The sequence below is a fragment of the Belonocnema kinseyi genome, chromosome 7 (genome assembly GCF_010883055.1).
Source record: "Belonocnema kinseyi isolate 2016_QV_RU_SX_M_011 chromosome 7, B_treatae_v1, whole genome shotgun sequence".
Classification (NCBI taxonomy): Eukaryota; Metazoa; Arthropoda; class Insecta; order Hymenoptera; family Cynipidae; genus Belonocnema; species Belonocnema kinseyi.
The window spans coordinates 43,619,948-43,643,893 of record NC_046663.1 but is presented as its reverse complement, the minus strand read 5'-3'; the positions used below and the strand labels follow the sequence as shown (position 1 = coordinate 43,643,893).

Here is a 23,946-nt window from a genome sequence, read left to right as displayed (position 1 = left end):
TATTTTTGAAATATTCAATTTTTTCAGATCTATTTCGGGTCGAATAGTAGGCAGCGTTTGGTGGTTTTTCACGCTAATTTTGATCTCATCCTACACTGCCAATTTGGCAGCGTTTTTAACAGTTGAAAGAATGGTCACACCAATAAATTCCCCTGAAGATCTAGCCCTTCAAACAGAAGTCCAGTATGGGACACTCTATCAGGGATCAACTTGGGATTTTTTTAGGGTAATTATAATAATAGATGTAATCCCAGAAAATTATTTTTTTAATTGATTTCTTATTGTATGTTGTTATCTAGCATAGTTAAATTTTTTGTGGTCATGATGACGGTTTTTGATCTACTAGTCTGAAGCAAAATGGTTATAGTCTCCATCTGAACGAGATACAATAACCTAATGAAGCTTAAGTCTATAACTCTTTTGGTTTTAATCAGAAGATGAAAACTTGCCAATACATTGGCAAAAAAAAATTATACAATTTTAGTTTCAAAATTCGGATATTTTCCAGAAATCTCAAATCAGTCTCTATAGCAAAATGTGGGAATTTATGAATGCGAGGAAAGAAGTTTTTGTCAGCACATATGATGAAGGAATAAGGAGGGTCCGAAATAGCAAGGGAAAGTATGCTCTTCTTATTGAGAGTCCAAAAAATGATTATATCAACCAAAGGGAACCCTGTGACACGATGAAGGTTGGGAGACATCTCGATGCAAAGGGATTTGGTATTGCTACACCAATAGGATCACCTTACAGGTATTTCCTAATCTTAAGATGAAAATTTTGAATTGAAAGTTGAAACTTCTTACAGTTTTTAACACTAAGTTTTGCCTATCAAATTTCTGAAAGAATGTTTGAAAAAAACACCATCAGAATTTTTGTAGCGTAATTTTGTAAGTAGGAACTTTTTAGACATCTGAAAAAATTCTCTCTACATTTGTGCCAGTTTTTGTCTTATTTTTGAAATACAGTGTCTACTAGACGTTAATAATCTCTGATATATCTAGAACAAGGTAAATCTGAAAAAATTTGAAAAAGTAAAGTAAGGCCTCTAGAAATGTAAAAAAAACTGCATACACGAAAACATTCCCCAACATATTTTCTTAACGCGCAAAACTAAGGCGTTGATTGATTGAATCCAAATTAATTGTTCTTTTTCAGGACCCTCACATGCCAGTAGAAAGTGAAGCTAAGCCGACACTATTTTTGCAAGTCGTTTTTCAATAAAAAAAATTTTGTATGCGAATGTACCCTCCTGGGACTAAATCGACATTTGACGAAAATATTTGATGAAAAAAAATAACAAATTTCGTAATTTTGATTATGGTAGCCAACTAAATTTTCGATCCAACAATATCTAATACATCATCAAACAAATTTGTTTGATATTCTCATCTTGCAATGAGAAGGTGTTAGTTTTATGCAAAATTGAGCTTGGTCGGTTTTTATAAAATATTCGCGTTTTAAGACCTCTGAGTCAGAAAAACGATTTTTACTAAGGTGTCTGTCTGTGTGTATGTATATACACATGTCTGTATCCTGAAGGATCAATGACGTTTTCGGTGTCGACGTAGCCGCACTGTCAATGTAACCCCACTGCCGACTTATCCCCACAGGCGACTTATCCCCGCTGTCGACTGATCCCCACTGTCGAATCAGCCCTGCTGTCAACTTAGCCACAATGTCGACCTAGCTCCACTCGCCACTAATTTTCTACATAGCTCCATTTCCGATTTATAAAAATTATTTTGTTTTGACCCACCCTGAGATGTAAACACTATTTTTCAAGTTTAATAATTCTAATAAACCTTCTTTAGGGATGAAATTAATATAGAAGTTCTATCACTCAAGGAATCTGGAGAATTAGAAAAGCTTTATAATAAATGGTGGTATGATCGAACAGAATGCAGACATGGAGATAAGCAAGATGCAACGAGAAATGAATTAACTTTAAGCAACGTAGCAGGAATTTTCTACATTTTAATAGGAGGGCTCTTACTCGCTTTAGCTGTAGCTCTACTAGAGTTTTGCTACAAATCTCATTCAGAAGCTACGAGAGCAAAGGTAAACTTTTTATTTGTTAAAAATTCGTATCAAAAAGATATCCATTTTTTTACCGCAAAAAATATATTTCAAGAGATTTTAAAAGATTTTAAAGATTTCAAGTGACTTTAATATATTTCAAAAGATTCCAAGATATTTTAAAGTATTTTTAAGGAGTATTAAATTTGTACGGAATTTATAGGCATTTTCAAATCCTTTTTAAGGATATCCTGAGATCTCAAGGAATTAAAAAAAATTGTAAGGAATTACAAAAGTTATAGGATATCTCAAAAGATTTCGATTGATTACGTGAGATTTTGGAAATCCTTAATGATTTCAAAAGGTTTTAAGAATTCCCATCCTTCAGGGGTTTCAAAAAATTTCAATAGATTAAAATAAAAATATCAAAGTGCATCCCTGAATTTGATAGGATTTCTTAATGTTTCAAAAATATTTAACAAAATTTCAAACTATATAAATATAAATCTTTTACAATTTCTACTAATTACAATCATTTATTGTATTTTAGATGTGAATCATTTACTCGTTATTTATAAATTAATCTCAATGACTAAATTATCAGTAAAAATAACTTATCTACATCTAGAATTAAGTCAATTATTTAAAAGTAGGTGACTTAAATTCTAACCATTTTATATTTAGAGAGAAGTATTTTCGAATATTTTGAATGATTTTAAGAGATTTCATAGAACTATAATGCATTTTCATATATTGTGAGGAATTTCAAAAGATTCGGAAAGATTCCCATAAATTGTAAAGACTCTAAAGAATTTTAAAGCGATTTCAGATTTCGAAAGATGTTCTTACATTCTAAAATATTTCATGTTTATTTAATTATTTTAACCGATCTTAAATCATTAAATGGATTTTTACGGATTTCAAATGATTCTAAGGTTTTTTTAATGGAATTTTGAAGATTTTAAACGATTTAAAGAATTTTCACCGTTTTTAAAGATCTTTTAGGAATTTGAAGAGAATTTCAAAGATTTTACTTTGAAGGATATCAAGGAAATTTAAAAAGATTTTGAAGAGTTGAAGGAATATGAAAAGATTTTAGAGGATTTTAAGAGATTTCGAATAAAATTTCTAAGATGTAAAATTATCTCATTATATTTTGAAATATTTGACAGAAATTCAAAGATTTAAACCAATTTAAAGAGATATAAAAAAAGGAAACGGGGTTAAAGCGAATTTTACGCAATACTGAAGTGTTATCAGCAATTTTCTTACATTTTATTTTAAAGGATGTGCGGAGAATCTAATAAGATATTGAAGAAATTAAATGGATTTCAAATGGCATTTCTATAATTTTAAATTGTAATAGTGTTTTAGATTTCAAAATAAGTCACAGGATAGAAAATAATTACATAGCATTTCAGTTTGAAGAAAAGCTAGACAATTTAAGAAGGTTTCCAAAGTATATTTGAAGGATTTTAACTAGGTTCGAGAGATCTTAAGGGATTTTCATGAATTTTAAATCTTTATAAGGGATTCTTATAAGATTTTGAAGATTTCAAGCACTTTCAAACATGCTTTTTGTTTCAAAGGTTTAAAAGAATTTTAAAGGATTCTAAAGGATATGGAAGGAAGTAAAATTTGAAGTGACTTATAGAGATATTAAGGGATTTTTAGAGAACTCAAAGCAATTCACTGCATTTAAAATGATTTCGTAGGATTTGGCTTTAAAGTATTTTTGAAGAATTTAATAATATTTCGAAAGTCTGAAAGGACTTAAAGAGATTTAAAATGATTTAAAGGGATTTCAAACATAATATCTAAGATTTAAAGAAATTTCATAAGATTTTGAGATTGTTATGGCATCTTGAAGATTTCAATCGATTTAAATAATTTTCACCATTTTTGAAGGGTTTTAAGAGATCTTGAAAACATTGACTGGATTTAAAACATTTTTAAACGATTTCCTGCAATACCAAAGTATTTTACGAATTTCGAAAAAACATCAAAGGATTTTATTGAGATGTTAAAGATTTGAGTGGAGTTAATGAAGTTGTAAAGATTTCAGGATTTTTTAAAAAGATTTGCAAAAATTTCAAAGGATTTTAAGACCTAATAAAGGCTTTCAAGAGTTAAAAAAAGGGTGTAAAGGGGTTTTAAAACTGATTTAGAAGATTTGATTGAATTTCACAATATTTTATAGAATTTCAATAATTTTAACCGATTTTTAGAGATTGTAAGTGATTTTTTATGGAATTTGAAAGATTCCAAAGGCTTTTACACTTTCAAATGGCTTTAAAAGGGATTTCAAGTGATTTTAAGATTCCAAAATAAGTAACTGTATATAAAAGGATTTTTGAAAATTTCATTTTAAATGATATCAACGGACATTAATAAGAAATCAAGGATTTAAATAAATTTAAAGGGATTTCAAATGATTTTAAGGGATTACTAATATTTCAAGAGATTTCATAAAATTTCGAAATATTTTACAGAATTTCAAGAATTTTAAACAATTTTTAGAGATTTAAATATAAGTCCCGCGATTTTAACGTATTTTACGTAATGCTGTAGTATTTTTACCAATTGTGTAAAATATCAGGAAATTTTGATGCATATTGAAAGATTTTCAGGTAAAAGATTTAAAGGAATTTTAAAAGACTTCAAAATATATCCATGGATATGAAAATGTTTTGTAAGATTTCAAAGATGTTACCAGATTTAAAAGGACTTCCATATATCATAAATTATGTTTAGGAATCTCGATGATTTTTAATGACTTTTGAAAGATTTTAATTAAATGTAGGGGATTTTAAAATATTTTTAAATAAGTTACTATAGTAAACACGATTTCATAGGATTTCATACGATTTCTAAGTATTTTTACGAATTTTGAAAATAATATCACTAGACTTTAATACAATTTTCGAAGATTTCAAGGAAGTTAAAGAGGTTTTCAAAAATTTGTAAAGATTCCCATGGAATTTAAGGTTTTCAATGGGGTTTGAAACTGATTTTAAAGATTTCAAAGATCTTGTTGAATTCTTAAATATTCAACGGAACTTCTATAATTTTCTCTGATTAGAAAGATCTCGAAGGATTTGATGAGCTATTAGTAAATGTGTACACCTTCGTCATATATTAAGACGCTAATTATTTGCTTGTATGTACATTTAAGCTCTCCAATTTACGGCTTTGAGGGCATCCAATCCCTGTACATAAATTTACATTCTATCCTTAATCTAAGTTATACGCTACTTATCTACTAATGTTTCGCCTTACTTAAAGATAAAATTAAATAATAAGAATAAAAAATAAAACTAATAATTATATTAATGAGCGATCTTCCAGGGCTTCCGTTTCCTTTTACCATAAAAACAAACATTTTTCACGATTTTAAATTTAACTTTGGTTTTTAAATTGCTTTTGTAGGCTCCACCGTTTGGCTCTGCTCTATTCCCTTACTTTCCGTTATTTCGTATAATTTCTTCATCCACATCACTCTCTGCCCATTACCATCCAAAATCCACCTTCCACACTCATCAACACTCAACTGCCCATCTTCCTCTCCTATGCATCTCTCTAAAACATGTGCCCATAACTCCAATTAGTATCCACATACTCTTCATAGATTCTTCTCTTCATCCATCCAATATCTACAAGCACTAACTCCTTTTCCCATTCTGAACCGTAGAACCCTACTCCATTTTTCTTCCTTTTTTATTTTTTGCAGATATTCTGGTTCCGTCAACCCTTTGACCATCCTATACCATCTATTGTACCTCGAATCTATTATCTTTGTCCATCTCTTTTCTCCTTATTTAACTAATAACTCTAACTCTATATCCTGCCACTCCATAACCCCTTCTCGAATATTACACACCCTTCTCATTTTTCTCCTTTCTTCCTCCCATTTTGAATTTCCCAAATTACCTCTCGCTTCGTTGTTCCTAATTTCGCTAAAACATGCGTGTGCAATTCTACTTCCCTCTTCTCTTCTTAGCTTCTCTTCAAACCTCCATGCTCTCTTAATTTGTCTAGTTACCATATTTCCTCTTCCTAACTCTTCTCTTAACATGTATCCTGGGCAACTCCAGCTAACCCCCATTACCCACCTCAAAAATCGCTCATGCATGCTCTATACTTTCCAATGTTCCTTCCATTCCCAAATCTCCACTCCAGAACACAACATCGCCCAAACCAACGCATCAAACAACCAAACCCTCATTCTCCAATCGTCCTTAAACCTTCTCTTTCCTATGCCCCATACTTGACCCATTACTTTAGTCGCACATTCAATTCTTTTCCTTACCTGTAGCTCGTCTCCCTCCTGCCTAAAACCGAAAACCTAAGTAACAGAATTCCTCCACCCTTTCCACTGTTTGTCCGTTCATCTTCCAAACGTAATCTATTGTGGTGTTTCTCTTTCTAAAGCACATCACCTTGGTCTTCTCAACGTTCACCGTCAAATCCTTTGCTCCCACATACTTTTCAAAATTCTCATCATTAGGTTCATCCCCTTCTCGCTGTCTGCTAACAAAACTGCGTCATCCGCATAAGCAAGAGAGTATATTTTGCTGTTACCCAATATCGTTCCCCCTTTTCCTTTCCCCCTTAGCTTCTCCTCTAGATCTGCCAGCAGCATATTAAACAGCAGCGGACTCAACGTGATTCTCCCTTTTCCTTTCCTATCTTCACCCTAATCCTGGTTTCAGTAAAAATTTCCTTTATCTTTTCCACCAGCCTTTCTTCTATTCCCCCCTCTGTCATTGCCTGCCATAACACTTTTCTGTTTACCGAATCAAATGCTGCTTTAACGTCCATGAAAAACGCGATTAGTTTGCCTCTCTTTTTCCCTAGATTTCTGTTAACCAAGTAGTTCAGTACGTAAATGTTGTCAATGGTTCCCATCCCTTTTCTGAAACCAGTCTGATTGTGTGGAATACTTTCTCTTTCCTCTATCTGGCTCTTTAACCTCTTTCTTACAATTTCTGTATATATTTTGTAGCCAACTGGCATTAGAGTGATCCCTCTGTACCCTTCTACCTTCTTTCCCTCCCTGTCCTTGACAAGTGGCACCACCAGCCCTGTCGACCACACTTCTGGCCACCCTTCTCCATTCCATACTTTGTTGCAGATCTCCCAAAGTCCTTCCCTCACCCCTTCTTCTCCATACTTCAACGCTTTGTTCTCCATACCATCTCCTCCTGTAGCCTTGTGCCTTTTTAATCTATTTATTGCCGTATCCACTTTTTCTCTCGTTATTCTAGTCCCTACCTCCCTTTCTCCTAGAACTAACTTTCTATTTTCCTCTATTATCCTATTTTGTTTTCCCCCTAACAGCCCCTTGAAATAGTCTATCCACTCACCCATCTCTATTTCTTCGTTCACGCCCTTCTATCCTCCTCTTTCCTCATTTATCATTTTATTATTTTTCATAATCGCTTTTTCTATTTCTTCCTTGAACTGTTCCTTATCCTTTTGCTTTTTCCTTTCTAGTTACTTCTCATGTTCCCGTTTTCTCCTACTGTACTCCCCCTTCTCCATTTCCCCTGTTCTCCATTTCCTGACACACTCCTTCATTATCTCTTTACTCTCCTTACATTCCTCATCACACCAGCCTCTCTTTTCCCCTTCTCTTTCTGTTTTTGTACCTAGTTCATCCATTACCTTTTCAATTGACCCTTTCCGTCTTTCCATTTACGAGTCTACCCCCTCCTCTTCTATCAACCTAATCTTCTCCTTTTCCATTTTTTCTTTAAACTCTTTTAGTTTATCAACCTACCAGGCCCCCATTTTCTTGTTCCTTTCTCCCCCTCTTTCCTTTTTCCAACTGCCTCGCTTCTTACCACCACCTTTCAGTGAAGCTATTACCGGGAAATGCTCGGACCCAATCTCATTACCCAGTTCCACGAAACTTATCAAATTCCTCATTCTTTCTTCCACCAGAATGTAGTCTATCACTGTCTCTCTCTTCCCTACAAAAATGTGATTTCTCCTTCCTCATCTCCTTTCATATTACCATTACAAATAGACCATCCTGTTTCTCCTATTATATCTAGTAACCTCCTCCCCTCCCTGTCTATTTCCCTATGACTGGAATATCAAAAAATTTTGATGCATATTGAAAGATTTTGAGATAAAAGATTTGAAGGGATTTTAAAAGACTCCAAAATGTATCAATGGATATCAAAATGTTTTGTAAGATTTCAAAGATTTTACCAGATTTAAAAGGATTTTCATATATCATAAATGATGTTCAGGAATCTCGATGATTTTTAATGACATTTGAAAGATTTTAATTAAATTTAGAGGATTTTAAAATATTTAAAAAAAAGTTACTATAGTCAACACGATTTTGCAGGATTTCATACGATTTCTAAGTATTTTTACGAATTTTGAAAATAATATCATTAGACCTTAATAAAATTTCGAAGATTTCAAGGAAGTTAAAGAGGTTTTAAAAGATTTGGAAAGATTCCCATGAATTTTAAGGTTTTCAATGGGATTTGAAACTAATTTTAAAGATTTCAAAGATCTTGTTGAATTTTTAAATATTAAACGGAACTTCCATAATTTTCTCTGATTTATAAATTTTTGTTAAGAATACTTGGGGCCTTCAAGGATTAGAAAGATTTCAAAGGATTTGATGAAATATTAGTCAATGTGTAGACCTTCGTCATATATTAAAACGCTAATTACTCACTTCATTACTACTAAAACTTTTCCTCCCTGCTTCCTTACTTCCATACTCCCACTACTTTTCCCTGCTCAATCCTACCGCCTCCCTTCACCCCACTTCACCCATCGTTTCCCTTCCTTCCACAACTTTTTCCTTATCTACTTTCCTTCCCCTAGCTTCTCTAGCTAACATTTCCTTTTTCCTACTTTCCCTTTCCAGACAAAACTTTCCCTCTCCTACTCACCTTTACGCGCCTAATATACTTCCCTTGACTTCCAATCATTTCACCTACTTCCTCTTACTTTCCTTCCTTCGCCTACTTCCCCACCTTAATTTAACTTCACTTTTACGAGTTACTCTTTATTTTTGCCCCCTGATAACCCCTTAATTCCTCTAATTTTTCCTCCTTACACTCACCCTACCTTCTCCTCCCACATTACATATACTTCTCTTCCATTCATTTTCCTTTAATTACTCTACTTTTTCTACTACCCTCTTATCACTTTTCCTATTTTCCGGCCTTAATTTTTCCTGACATCACCTAATTTCACCTGCTTCTTCTTATTTGCTCTTGTTTTCGCTACTTTGCCCCATTTCATTATCTTCGATTACCACACTTTCCTTCTCCTCATTTTCTCCTAATTTAATTACTTCCTCCCCTCATTTTCGCTCACTTCCCTCATATTCGCTCACTTCCCTCACTCTTCCAACGCTCATAAAAAGTAATTTCAACACCTAGGACAGGCGTTACGTAGAATATATTTGTTAAATAATTAGAAAGAGAAAATTTAAGTAAAATATCATTTTTAAGGATTTGAAAGATTTTCATGACTCTCCCCCTTCCCCTCCCTCCAAGAAATAAGCCTTACGTAATTAATGTATGCTCCCTTTCGAGAAAATAGAGATTTTTTACATCTTTAATGCAGATGTAGTGAACGTACACTTGATAATTTAAATAGGGGCCCACACTTCCCCCGCGACCTTCAGGTGATTTTTGTCAAGCAACTTTCATTGTCGGATCTGGCCTCGTATCGATGAGGGTGCTGTAAGCAACTTTTTCAACTGCGCATACAGATACATATTTTAAACAAGAAGTTCACTTTTGAAAATTAATTTAACTAAATCAAAAAAATAGTTAATTTCTTTAAATATTTAATTATTATTATAATATTACAAATTTATGTTTAAAATTTTTAATAGACCTGCGCTTTTCGGTATATGCGCAGTTGAAAAAGTCGCTGTCTATGAGTTACATGCATGTCAGCATGTTTGTTAAAGTACAATTTACCAACTAAAAATCAATAAAATTGAATCAAAAAACGACTCAAGTACTTCACGGAATAGTGAGTATAGTCACGGACGTCACGGTCATTTTAGGATTAGTTGAAATGTCACGAAGAGAAGCACATTTGACACAGCTTGACGTGGGACATCGGATAAGAACCGTTCAGTTTCACGAAATATAATCAACTGTCTGAAATTTTAGGTTAGAGTCCCCGATATGATACACCAATCACAAATTTTTTATATTTCATATTCTTAAGTGACACTGAAAGCTTGTCAATGGATAAGAGAATTGGACATGGCTGAAAAAATAGATTTTGTATTTGAAAAATGTTACTATTTTCTCAGGTTTATGACTTACTTTTACGTTTAGAATATTTTATTAAAAAAATATTATGCATTCCCATGACAGTGTCGAGGCCGCACCATAAGCGTGGTGAGGTGACGCAACTGCGAAATTTCAAATAAGCGTGTATAGGAGATTTTGAATAGGTGAACTTTTATATAGACGATCACCAAAATAGGCAGAAGTTCACTGTATAATAATAATGTCTTGACAAAACCTATCTACGATAAATTAATTTGTGAATTTTTAATACATTTTAATTTGTTTATTTCAATTTAATACTATTTTCCAGATACCGCTTTCGGACGCTATGAAAGCGAAAGCCCGGTTAACTATCGGCGGTGGTCGTGACTTCGACAACGGCCGGGTAAGTGCAATGGAAATCTTATCTTTTTATATTTTTATGTTATAAAATAGGCTGCTAATCTTCAAATACGGTCGTCTATCTATCATGGAGAAAAAATAGATAAACAATTCAATTGTTTAATTTCACTCATGAATTTTTTTGCGACCGTATGTATTTTATTCAAAGCTCTCGTATAGAAAACGCTTCGCATGCATTTAGAGGCGTTAACGTTGTACATTGTTTTCTGAGTAAGCAGAAAACTAAAGATGAACACAAATTAGGAATAGAAATAGACACTTAGAGCTATCGTTAAAGCTAGAATTTTTCTGAAATAAAAGGACCTTTCTTTTTTCAAGCAATAAAAAGTCCCCAATGTAAAAGATAAGCGAGTCGAAAATAAGTAAGAAAAATCCTGGCTCTGTTCTTTAATTTAGGCAAAATAATATAGGAATAAAATTGGCTGAATGTTGCGTCGCCCTTATAATTTTTTCAATTTTTTTTTCTTTTTTTTTGCAAGGAACTTATTTTATTTTAGGCAACAAGTAGAAAGCTATGTTATCGTTTCGTTCTACTTTTTGTTTCTTGTCTCTAGTGGTACGGACTGCAGAGTTAGACGGAGGATGCATGCGCCTTGCCCGGGACCATATGTGAGTACTAGCCCTTGATTTAAGCCCGGAAGTTCCCCTTCCTATATGACGTTATCAAAGCCACTTTTCGCTTTTGTAATAGAATCTTAAGACGAAAAAGATAACGTACAAGCACTTTTGATGCATTCTTATTCCTATAACTTTTTCCCAAACTCCATGACCCATCAGTATATTGAGTATTCTAACATTACGTCACACTCGGTCGGTAACGTCAAAATTTATACTGGTTTACTACTTGGTTAACTGCAGAACATTGTTTCGATAGGATTTTGACTGAAATTAATTAATTTACTCAAAAAATGTCAAACATCGTGATATAGCTTTCCTTTTAAGATAGAAAAGCTATTTCTTTCATTCGTTTTGGCCTTTTGAAAAGTATGGGATTGGGCAATCCACCACGAAAAATTATAATGTGCTATAATTGAGTATATAACCTCAATTACCGGCAACTTGAGTAAAAAGACATTAATAATAAGTAATTTGAAGTATTTTCATGCAATTTTTGATGAATTAAGAAGTTTTTATATTTTAAGGCGATGCTTTTTAAAGTATTTGAAGAGATATCAAAGAGACTTAAAAGAATTTGAAGAGACTTTAAGTGATTTTATGAAATCTAAAGATATTTAAAATAATTTTCAATAAATTAAAGGTATTTCAAAAGAACGCAGAAAAATTTAATGATTTCAATGTCAATGAATTTGAAGAGATTTCAAGGGATTTAAAAAATGACAAGCTTTTAACCAATTTGAGAAATTTTAATTAATTTCAGTCCATTTTGAACGATTTTAAATGATTTCGAAGAATTTTAAAGGATCTTTAAAAAATTTCAAGAGCTTGAGGATTTTCAATAAATCTGCCAGGATTTCTGAGAATTCACGTAATTCTAAGCCATTACTAGAGACTTGAAAATAATTCAAAAAGATTTCAGGATTTACAACAGATTTTGTAAAATTTTAAGACAGTTTTAGTGATTTTAGCGAATGCCAAACGATTTATTGAAAAATGATTTAAAAAGATATAAATGAATTCTAAAAAATTTCAAGGGATTTAAAAATATTCAAAGATTTTAAGGATTTTCAAGAGATTTTAAGGTGATAAAGAAAATTTGAAGAACATATTTTAATTTGTTTTATTCAATTTTGAAAGATTTGGCATGATTTTAAAAAAGTTTAAGGGAGCTCAAAAAAATCTTACAAGCAATCTTACAGGATTTCTAAGAATTCAAGCGATTTGAAAAAATTACTAGAGACTTGACGGGATTTTAAAGTTTCTTTTTAAAAGATTTGAAAATAATTCAAAAAGATTTGAGGATTTACAAGAGATTTTATAAGATTTCAAGGCAGTTTCAAAGATTTTAAGGTTTTTCAAAGCAATAAAGGAATTTGGAAAAATTTTAAGAATTTTAAGGGACTTTACTCAATTTTAATCCATTTCGAGAAACTTCGAAAGATTTTAAATGATTGTAAAAAAATAGAAGGAATTTCAACAAAAAAAATCGAAGAAATTGAAGGATTTAGAAGAAATCTTACAGGATTTTTAAGAAAAATTACAGTCTTTGATAATTCTTATTTTCTGCTTGTACCAAAATTTTAAACTTGTCACCGCCAAGTATCACAACAATGCAACCTAACCTAAATCATGGCACATTATATTCTTTATTAATGAATTGTACAAATTGCACACTTTCCAAGTTGATGCCAATAATTAAAGAAATGGCTTTAATTTTTGAAAAGTAAAGCGATATTAAGAATGTTATAATACTCAATAGGCAGGGGAGTTATAAAATAAAATTCATGCATTAACAACATCGAGAAAGTTCTACAGTTAAAGTGGTTCTTGTCCGTTCTAACTTTTTAGAATGATGTCGAAGGGTGCCGATGGAATCACAAAATAATATTGCGTAATTGTGAGGGATGACTTTGCGTAAACAGCTTCAAGGTTAATCTTTTTGTTTATAAATCACCTTTGTGGTAAACTCTTTTGTTAACTACTTTTTAAAAATTTGCTATAATTTATGAATTACTTTAGTTTAAAACTGATGTGTTGTAGTAAATTCGTATGTTTAGAGCGAAAATTCAACATTTTTAGTCGAAAATTAACATTTTTTGTTGTAAACGACTTTCAAAAAAATTTCTACAAGTAGTCTATCATTTTATATGAGAAATAATCTATTTTTTAGAAAATTGGACTGTTTGGCTTAAAAATTCATAAATTTAATCGAAAATTAAACTGTTCTGTATCGGAAAAATTTTGTTGTTGTTGTTTAAAATTAAACTATTTGGTTTAAAATTAATCTTTCATCTCCACGAAGAGAAATTTCATGAGATTAATTCACGGCTCTACTCTTTGATTTTATTACGCTTCGGCGTGAGAACTAAGAAAAAATTGTAGCTCTAAAATAACGAGCTTCCGTGAATGAATCTCTTGAAATTTCTCTCCATGTGTGTTGAAAATGATCTTTTTCTTGTAGATTTAACTTTTTAGGTTGAAAATGTTGTGTGTATTCCAAAAATTTATTCTTTAAGGCTTGACAATTGAACTTCTTTTGGATAAATTATAATATTTTGTTGTTGTTGAAAATGATCCTTGCTGTTCTCATTGCTATATGAAACAGTCAAACCTGCAAAAAAATATAACCTTAAAAATGTTAATGTAAAATGCTGAATTGAGATAAGAAATAACCTTGAAACTGTTAACGCAAAATTGGAATCACAATTGCACAATAGCATTATGAGAAGTCATCGGGACCCTGTGAGAATATTATAGAAACTTAGCACGGATACGAACTAATTCGTTTGTTGCATGGTCTAGATGTCGGTAAGGTAGGAATTCTTGTTTAAAACTCCCCCTGTTTATCAATCTCTATATTTTTCAACACTGCTTTTGATATACGTATTGGCTTATCGCGCGACGTAGCATGGCTTAAATGCAATTAATTTTTTAATCGACGCATGTTGGTCCAAAAATAAAAGACATAGTAGAAGTAGAATAGATTTTAAATTATGAATAAATTTTTAATGAATTGATATTATTAAAGTCAAATGAATATAAAGGTATGCAATACTCTAAATAAAAGGTCTGCCTTTGATTCAACGATGATTTTGAAATCCAAAGGTAAGAAACAGCTCAAAAAGTGATTTCAAAAATAAATTTTCAAATGAAATCACCGCAAAGTATCACAGAGAAAAACTGGGTTTGAGAAACTTGCTGTTAATGGACGAAATGGGGGCTTTGATTGGCCACGGAGGGCTTGCCCCTCCATCTATTACATAGGTCGACTTTATCCCGTCTCATCCACTACCTACTACGTTTCTTGGAAGCACATGGTGGTTCAATACCTTTGCTTTAGTTGCAAGTTTTCACTCCCGTTTTCACGGTTTTGTTTCTGAGTACTTTTACCTGCTCGTTATTGCCACACTATGCGTGGACTTTGTTTTAACCTCCCTCCGGTTGCCCAGAAGCTTCCAGAGAGAATTTTCTTAGTGTCAGACCATTCCCACATGTTGGTTAAAAAACTTTATTTTCAATATTCCCCGAATTTTTCCTGATATTTTTCTTTCTGAATAATTTTTCATTTTACCTACCCGTTATAATTTATTTCAATGAAAACAATTGACGTAAAATTTACAATAATTTAAATGAATTAAAAAAAATTCAATGGGATTGATTTCAGTAAAATTCAAATAAATTCAGAAGAATTTAATAAAAATGAGAACTCGATGAAAGTCATAAACATTTATTGAGATTTAAAAAAAAATCCAAGTGCATTAAAACAATGCAAAAATATGAAAAAATGATCGCATATAGTAAAATTGAAATTAGTTTTTATAAATTTGAAGGCATAAAAAATAATTTGAAAATACCTAAGAATCTAAAAAAAGCTTTAAAAGCATCAGAATGAGTTAAATAAAAAACTATAAAAAAATTAAGAATATATATTAAATTAAATATAATTACGTGAATTTAGAAAAATACAAGTGAATTTAAAAAGAGCAAGAGAATTTCAAAGATTTTAAAAGAATTGAAAGAAATTCAATATAAACTAATAGGATATTTAAAATAATTTTAAATCATTTGAAATAACTTTTTTAAATACTTAAAATTTTTATAAATACCCAAAAATCTCTTTGAGATGTCTTTAAATTATAAAAATCAATCGAAAATTCCATGAAATCTTATAAAATATACTGTAATCTTTCAAATTCTTCAAAGTTCTTATAAATACCTTAAAATATTTGTGAATCTTTGAAATCCAACGAAGTCGTTTCATCCTTTGGAAAAAATTTTAATATTATAAAATTTTACGAAATTACATAAAATATGAAAATTCATAAAATCATGGAAAATTTCTTAAAATAACTTTGTGAGCTTTTTCAATCCCTTAAAGTCATTTAATCCTTAAAAATTCCTTTAAAAAATTCAAATCTATTGAAAATTCCTTTGAATTTAAATTGTTCAAAATTATTTCAAATCCTTTAAAATCTCTTAAAAATTTGTAAGGTGTTCGAAAATTCTTTGGCTTGTTTAAAAATATCCTAAAATCCTTTGAAATCTATTCAAATTATTAAAATTAATTAAAATTAGAATGGAATCTTTCAAAATACCCTAAAATAATTTAAATTCTTTTAAATCCTCTGAAACATATTGAAACTGTTTAAAGCCCTTTAAATTACTGTGAAATTTAAAAAATACGCTAAAATATTTTAAATCGATAGTAATCACTTTAAATTACCGAGATCTATTAAAAATAAACTCAGATATGTCAAATCTTTTTAAAATATCTTAAAATATTCAAAATCCTTCAAAATTGAATGAAAATTGTTTAAATATCTTAAAAATTTTTAAAGCCCTTGAAAATTCCTTGGGTATGTTAATAATTTTATAAAATCCTTTGAAATGCCTTCAAATTATTACAATATATTGAAATCTTTTATAATCTTATAAAATTCTTTGAAACCTTTTGAAGTTCCTGAAAATTTCTTGGATGTATTTAAAATATCCTAAATCTTGTTAAATGAATTTAAATTTTTGAAATATAATAAAAATTCTTTTCAATCTTTTAAAATATCTGAAAATATTTCAAATTCGTTGGAAATCCTTAAAATAATTTAAAGCTCTTGGAATACCTGTAAATCATTTAATTCTTTTTGAAATTTCTTGGAATCGTTTTAAATAACCTGGTATATTTCAAATCCTTGGAAAACTTTTAAAATCTCCTGAAACATTTTAAAGCCCTTGAAAGTTCCTTGGAATTTTTAAAATAACTTAAGAATTCATAGAAATTTTTTTTAATTGTTGAAGTCTGTTAGAAATTTTAGGAATTAAAAAATATATACTACAGATTTTCAATGTATACAATCATATTTAGAAATACAGCACTGGATCTCGTAGTGGTTAAACCATGAAATTATTTTGTTGAAACAAAGTAACCCTTTTTTTAAGTGATCATAGTGACATTATCGCAGAAAAGTAATTTAAAAGTGACTTGAGATGGATTTTATTTTGGACACTTACTTAAAGTACTTCTTACACAAATTTTCTGATTTGAGAAATGTTTTTTTTTCAATCCTTGACTTACTGCTGTCTCTTCTCTGATTTTCTCTGAGCAAAAAAATTCCCTGAGTTTTCCCTGAACGGCGACCACCCAGCACCCAGTTTTTTCTGCATCACCTAAAATTGGCAGATATCCTTTTGAAACCTGTTATGCATCCTATACTTGTCACACTTTTTTATGAATATTGCTAAAATAAAAACAGCACTTGATAATCGTTACAACCAAAAAAAGTGTTCCAATCTTTAATTAGTACAAACTCTGAATCGATTTTCCTTAAAATTTCAGTACTACGCACCAGCCAACGCAATTGGGAATGCCGAGGCCGACCAAGTGCACAGCAATACACACACGCAGGTTTAAGTATCCAGGAGGACTCACCTTCAGGAGAATCGCCGGCAATTTCCCTGCCAACACCTCCTCCACCTCCATTGTCCGCACCGCCACCACCTCCTCTACCACGTCGACCACCACGAAGGAACGTAACCTTCGCCGAATCACCACCCAAGAGCCCAAGACCCAGGAATCAAAAGCTCAATGTTGCGACCTTGGACATCGCCATACCCTGGACTCCTGCATCACCTGGACATTGGATCAGATATGCTTCCAGGCCTGAGTACATAGCTTGATTAGCCTCAATGTCCATCTCTTCAGTCTTCATAATCCAGTGACCTTGGACGACGATTTTTGGTCTTATCGATCTGTCAAGGTCAATAAGCAGGTCACCAAGATTGCAGAAGATGGTCCATCAAGGATTGGCTTTCCATTCGTGATCCAAGATCGCGTGCGCTTCAAGTACCTAATCATCCTGCACCACATCAGGGACTCTTGGGCCTTCTTTTTTTAACCAGAGACTTCTTTAGAGATTCGGGTGTGGGAGTTGTTGGTAAAAACAAAGAATTGCTTGAACAATTTTTTGAGGAGAAAAATAATTGAGGGTCCGGATCAAAGAACCGGTTATAATTTTCTAGCGCCTAGAGTTGTGGGGGCTCCTGAACGATGTTTAAATTTAAGCGATCAGTGGTCTCTCCACTCTTAACGCAAAAAAGTTTTGGCCGGTTCTTCGATCCGGGCCCTCAATTATCACTCGAAGGTTAGTTAATTCTTTACAAAAGTCATAAAATTTAAATTGGTCGAAAAAATTGTCGATGATTTGAGCTACTAACAAGGGTAAGACGTACTCTCCAGAATGTTTTTAAAATTCATACTCCTCTCAGCACTAGTTCATTACCAAACTTGTAATTAGCTAATGTAATAAGATTTTCTTTTTAGCCATTTTTGAGAAAAATTAATTTAAAAAATCTACGCATAGTTACGTGGCCCGCGATGTGTACATCTTTTGACCACTGGTTAGTACAGACTGTATCGTCTTGGATTTGTAAGCGGAATATCTGGGCTCGATTTCTGCTACCTGAATTTTTTTTTCATATTTATTTTCAACAATAATTTTGTTTACAAAAGTGGGGTTTTTAATGTTAAATTCCAAAATTGTGATTTATTTTTACATCATGCAAATTTTTCATTTTTGATTCCTTATGCAATTTTTGTAATTACCACTTATAACTCTCATCCAAACATATTAATGAAATAATAATAGATAACCTATTCGACATTTGTAGTCGAATATTTATCTTTTTTTAATGAAAATTCGTCTTTTTGAAAGAAAATGAATATTTGTCGTTCCAATGCATATTTTATATTAAAAGTTCATCACTGTGGTTGCAAATTTAATTTTTCGTTAAAAATAAACTATAGGTAGAAAAATTTTTTTTTGTCAATGAAAATTTAACTATTTGGTTGAGAATTGAACTTTTGTCGTATAAAATTCATCTATTTTGTGAAAATTTTTTATTTTTGGAAGAAAATTAATGTTCTTGGTTGAAAATTCATCATTTTTGTAGAAAATTAAAAACTGATTGATACCTTCATTTTTTATTTCTGGTTTCAAATTAAAGTTTGGTTCAAAATTAAATTTTTTCAATACAAATGTAAATATTAACTATACAAGAAACGTTGAAGTAAATGTGAAAAAAAATTTTTAGGTAGAATAATATTTGTAAGTGAATATTTTTGCTTGATATAATTAAATTTATTCGTCGATTGCGATAAATAAATGAGTATAAAAAGATTGTTAAAAGTGCAGACAGGAAAAATCCAGTCAAGACTTTGCACTTCAAAACAAGAACACTACCACCTAATCTAACCAGGCGTTCATGTAACAGGGATGTTATAACTGGGAGAAGTATTAATACAAACCAAATTGCTAAGGAGGTAAAAAAGTAGATTACGATTACACAACTGTGATATTATAATTAAATGGCGTCAATCAAATCATTTAAATCGATTATAATTCGAAATGAGAAAATTTTTAATTGTATATTGTAGAAATTGAATTTTAATATTAGCTTTATTCTTTTTTTGAAACCTATAGTTTTCGACAATTCCTTCTCGAAAACAAATTGAATCTTTTGCGATAGTTTGGTCATTTTCAAACTGCATTTTACATTCTGATTCAAAAGTTCTAATAAAAAATTAACCTTGTTTCACCCACACTCGCATCTCTCAAGTGCCTTTTTAAGCATAAAAACTCACACACCGCATCGCTTTAAATTCATTCAAGCGTTCTTAGCACGATTTGAGGGTTTCCGGTCAACATTTCTATCATACAAATAAATGTAGAACACTTTCACATCATTTTCGGCAATTTCTAAAATAAATTAGGTAGTCCTTGAAAGATCCTTAATGTTACATGGACCGCGATATCGCAGTTAGATCAGGCGATAGAGCTCCGGATTCAATTTAAAAAATTACAAAAATGCAGGCAACGGGAATCGATCCCAGACGTTCCGTTTACTAACACTAAACGCCACCGCCTGATCTAACCTGAAGATAAAAGGACCTTACCCCGGTCCATGTAACGTGCCTGGATTTTTTTACAGATTGAATTAGCAACCAAATATTTTATTATTTATTTATTCTATTGTTTCATTGTCCAAATGAAAAATATTTCTTAGTGTCTCAGGTCATAAAAATAAAATGTGCCCAAAAATTGTGCAGAAACGTGTTCCGACCTTAAAATATCTACACTGTAAATATAAAAAAACGACTAAAACAGGGAATTAAAATGAAAAATAACAAAGTGAGTAAAAGATGGTCCTGGGGTGGGTGCATGTGAAAAATTTAGTGGCTGCTTCATAGAAGTGGCGGCTGCAAACGTGTATATTTTCAACAAAGAAGAAAACCAATGACAGTTACGCCATGATAAATCGAGAGAAAAGACACACAATAATTATCGTGCACCGAAACTGTGAATATTAATAATTAAAGAAACCTAGTGACGTCATAATTGTGTAATGGTGTGAAATCTATGCGTGAAAGTGTGTAGTTTTTGTTTTTATATAATTGAGAACGTTGATGAAAGTGCAAGTGTGACTGATATTAATGCCTATAAAACCTTATTGTTTTAGAGATCAAAAAATTAAAATCACGATTTAATAAATAGATTTATTGTATTTTTAATGAAAATGTCTAACTGGACTTGCTATTTTTCTTTTAGATTAAACTGGGTGAAGCCAAATTAAACATTTTAAACCTTAGTTTTTTTGAGAAGCAACTGTAAGGTTTTATAATTATATTATGAATGATTTTTACTTAAGGAATATGTGATCGAGTGTTGAATATTGAAACTGAATATTAAGTATAGATTAAGATTTATAATCCTAATGCTAGCTCATGCTAGTCCACGATAAATGTACTTTGGTTACATTTTTTAAATCGATTATGGGTGATTGCCATAAAGTTGACAAGTTTAGACAATACGATTTTAGAATACAACAAAATTTTCAAGCCATATAAAATTTTTTTTCAATAAATGGTAACTGTTACCAATAGGTACGGTTCCTTTGTCAAAAATTAAGTGAAATGTCGAGTTAAACCACTTTTAATTGGCAATATTATATTAATTTTTTTATTATATTACAATATTTTAAGACTTACAGTTTTACTAGAAAAAATTGAAGATTAAAAAAATATTGTCGGTCACCGCACGACCACTACACTATGGTTGGCCACCGCACGACCACTCATATCGACGGTCACCGCACGGCTATATGCACGTGCCGATGAAGAAAATTATATCTGCCTTAAGAATTCCATCTGATGGATATTTTTAAAATATTTTCAGTCCAGATAATTGAAGAAAAATTATTGTTCAAAGAATAATTTAAAAAGGACTACGTGTTCAAGTAGTCAATTTTTTGGCAAAAATCCTTTCATGTACGTAATCGACGATATATTGTACATTGATCAAAATTACTGTTGAATTATTACGATCTAGCCTTCCTACAAGGTGGAAAATTATATATTTACATCGGGGTGCCTCATAATATCATTTTTTTAAATTTCTAAAATCTTGACTCGGAAATTATTTCTTTTGACAAGCAAATGTTACCGTATTTTTTCAGAATAAAAGAAAAGATACTAATAGGTTACCATGAAGACTTTTAGGCAAAAAAATGAAACTTTCTAAAGCTTTTTAATTTTAATTTTTACCATTTTGTCTATCACATTTTATAGAATACATAAAATTCTTAAACAGGCTGCTATGTGATTCTCAAATTTTTTTCGCTATTAAAATTTTTTTGAATTTGGTATTAACATCCTTCAGCCGTCATCAAATATTAATTAGTTTAATAACGGTTTTTACTTTTGAAAAAATTATGAATACTTGTTGTACAATCCAAAAACTAGAAAATCGATCAATTCTTGTTAAAAAATCTGATTAAAAAAGCCCTATTACAATTCTAAGAGTTGGTAAGAATATAATAAAATTTTCTTAAGATTCCTGCTAAAATTTCAAATTATTTGTTATTTTATCAAACAAATTTTAAGCGAAAATTGCAAATGTTTTGGATTTTGCAAGATTATAAAAAACAATCCAAGTAAGTTTAAAAGATATTCGAATTTTTATAAAGATACAAAAATAATTCTGAGCATAGAAAAATTAAAAAGAAAATTAAAATGCAGATTTTCCAAGATCTCGAATAAGAAATTATAAAGCTTTCTAAGAATTTTCAAAAGTTTGAGAAGAATAAAGAAATTTTCTTACGATCCCTGGGGAGAATTAAAAATAATTTTTTATATTCAAAAATGGTTTAAGAGAGTATTTAAAAATATTTTTAAACATTTTCAAACATTTTAAAAAACTGTCAAATAAAGAAGGAAGATTTTAAACCAACTTTTTTTTAATTTACAAGATTTTTTTTAACATTTTGACATTATTAATATCAATATCTACATATTGGAAGATTGTAAGAAAAACATTTAGAAGATTTAATAGAATTTTGAAAGCTTTCAAGAAAATAAAATATATGCTTAAGAGTCATGGGAAAATTTAAACTGATTTTAATTCCGAAAAATTAATTTCAAGCGATTATTTAAAAATAGTTTAAAACATTTTAAACGATTTCGAAAATTGACAAAAAAAATTTAATACTTTAAGGAAATTTGCTTTCTCTTTAAAGAAATTAAGAAAAATGTAGTATAAATTCGAATCATTTAAAAATATATTATAAGTAACTTTTGTAAAAAATAAAAAAATAAGTAACAATTTGAATAGATTATAAACGATGTAAATAACTCAGCAAAGTCTTAAAGATTTCAATCAAAAAATTTTTAATTTTCTGGAAATTTTGAAAGATTTCAGAAAAATAATAAAATTTTATTAAAATTCTTGAGAAAAATATTAAATGATTTTTTATTTCTAAAAAGTAATCTTAAAAGATTATTTATCAATAAAGAATCTGGAATATGCTAAGACAATTTTGTTAAGCCTTTGATATATTTTTAACATTATAGGGATTGTTCCATTTGATTAAAAAGACATTCAGCAATAATTCAACTGCTGAAGATATTAAAAAAAGAGACTTGACAATTGTTCGGATACTTTTTCGACATATCCGGCGGAAACAAAAATCTTATTGAATTTTTTTCAAGTAACCTAGGAAAATTATAATTATATACCCATAAAAAGCAAGTGAACAAATAATTAACAAATAAAATACTTTTCTTTAAAAATTAACATCATTTGGGTTAAAATATCAACTATTACTTTTTTTGTCGAGAACTCATCTTTTTTAGTTGAAAATACGACTACTTGGTTCGAAATTAATTTTTTTCTTGACACTTTTATTTGACACATCTGAAATCTTTAAAAATATTTTTTATTTTTGTCAAGGATTTTAGGAAAATGATGTTTACATAAATTTAAATAAAAATCAACCTAAAAAATTAATAGTTATTCGATTTTTTGTTTGTTAGAATATGTTTTTCCCCCAAATCGAGAAACGTAACTCATAATTTGTATTACTCGAAACAAAATTCTAGGAGTCATAAGATCGTAACTTTGAGAGTCATGTTACCCACCTTATAATTTTTGTTTCATGACAAACGAATTTGAAGGCCATGCGATTAATAAAGAATTTTCTGGTTTATACACATCAGGATAGTTAAAATTGTAAAAATATGTCATGTAAAATTCAAATTTTGAGCATAAAAACCACCATAGCGAGCTCAAAAAGCTTCTTTTTTAATTTAACGAAAATATAGGATTATTTTTTCCTTTAAAAAGAAGAAATTTTTCATTCCATTTTTTTTAATTTGAAAAAATAGACTATTATAAGGCACCCCAATATACATCAACCTTTAAATAAACGGTTTAGTTGGCTACATAGAATAAAAACAACCACTTATCACATAAAATCAAATTTTAATTCCAAGATCAATTTATAAAATTAGTTCCAAAACAATCAAACGACGGATAGCTTTTTATAATCAAAATTGAAATTTTTGTACGTTTTATATTAGCCGCCAAGCTAGTTTATCTGGAGGTTGGAATATGAATCCAAAGTGGCAAAACTTGTGCCAAAAAGACGATACCTCAGCTACGTTTATTGTCACAAAAATTGGTAAATAAAATAATCAGAAGAAAGTTAACTTATCTACGTGAATTTAGCACAAATACGATAAAATATATAACTTTGTTTAATGAAAACGTTTGGGCATCGCTTGTTCATC

General features: G+C 30.4%; 1 protein-coding gene across 1 annotated transcript in view; it reads left to right on the top strand.

Annotated features, from left to right (window-relative positions):
- LOC117176999 (glutamate receptor 1-like) overlaps positions 1 to 17,432 on the top strand; it is a 176,419-nt gene extending 158,987 nt beyond the window's left edge. Inside the window, exons 13-17 of the mRNA XM_033367444.1 lie at positions 28 to 226; positions 509 to 753; positions 1,815 to 2,061; positions 10,621 to 10,695; positions 17,161 to 17,432. Of these exons, the coding sequence (XP_033223335.1) occupies positions 28 to 226; positions 509 to 753; positions 1,815 to 2,061; positions 10,621 to 10,695; positions 17,161 to 17,235 (841 nt within the window). The 3' untranslated portion in view covers positions 17,236 to 17,432. The remainder of the gene's footprint in view (positions 1 to 27; positions 227 to 508; positions 754 to 1,814; positions 2,062 to 10,620; positions 10,696 to 17,160) is intronic.
- Positions 17,433 to 23,946: the final 6,514 nt, after the last annotated feature.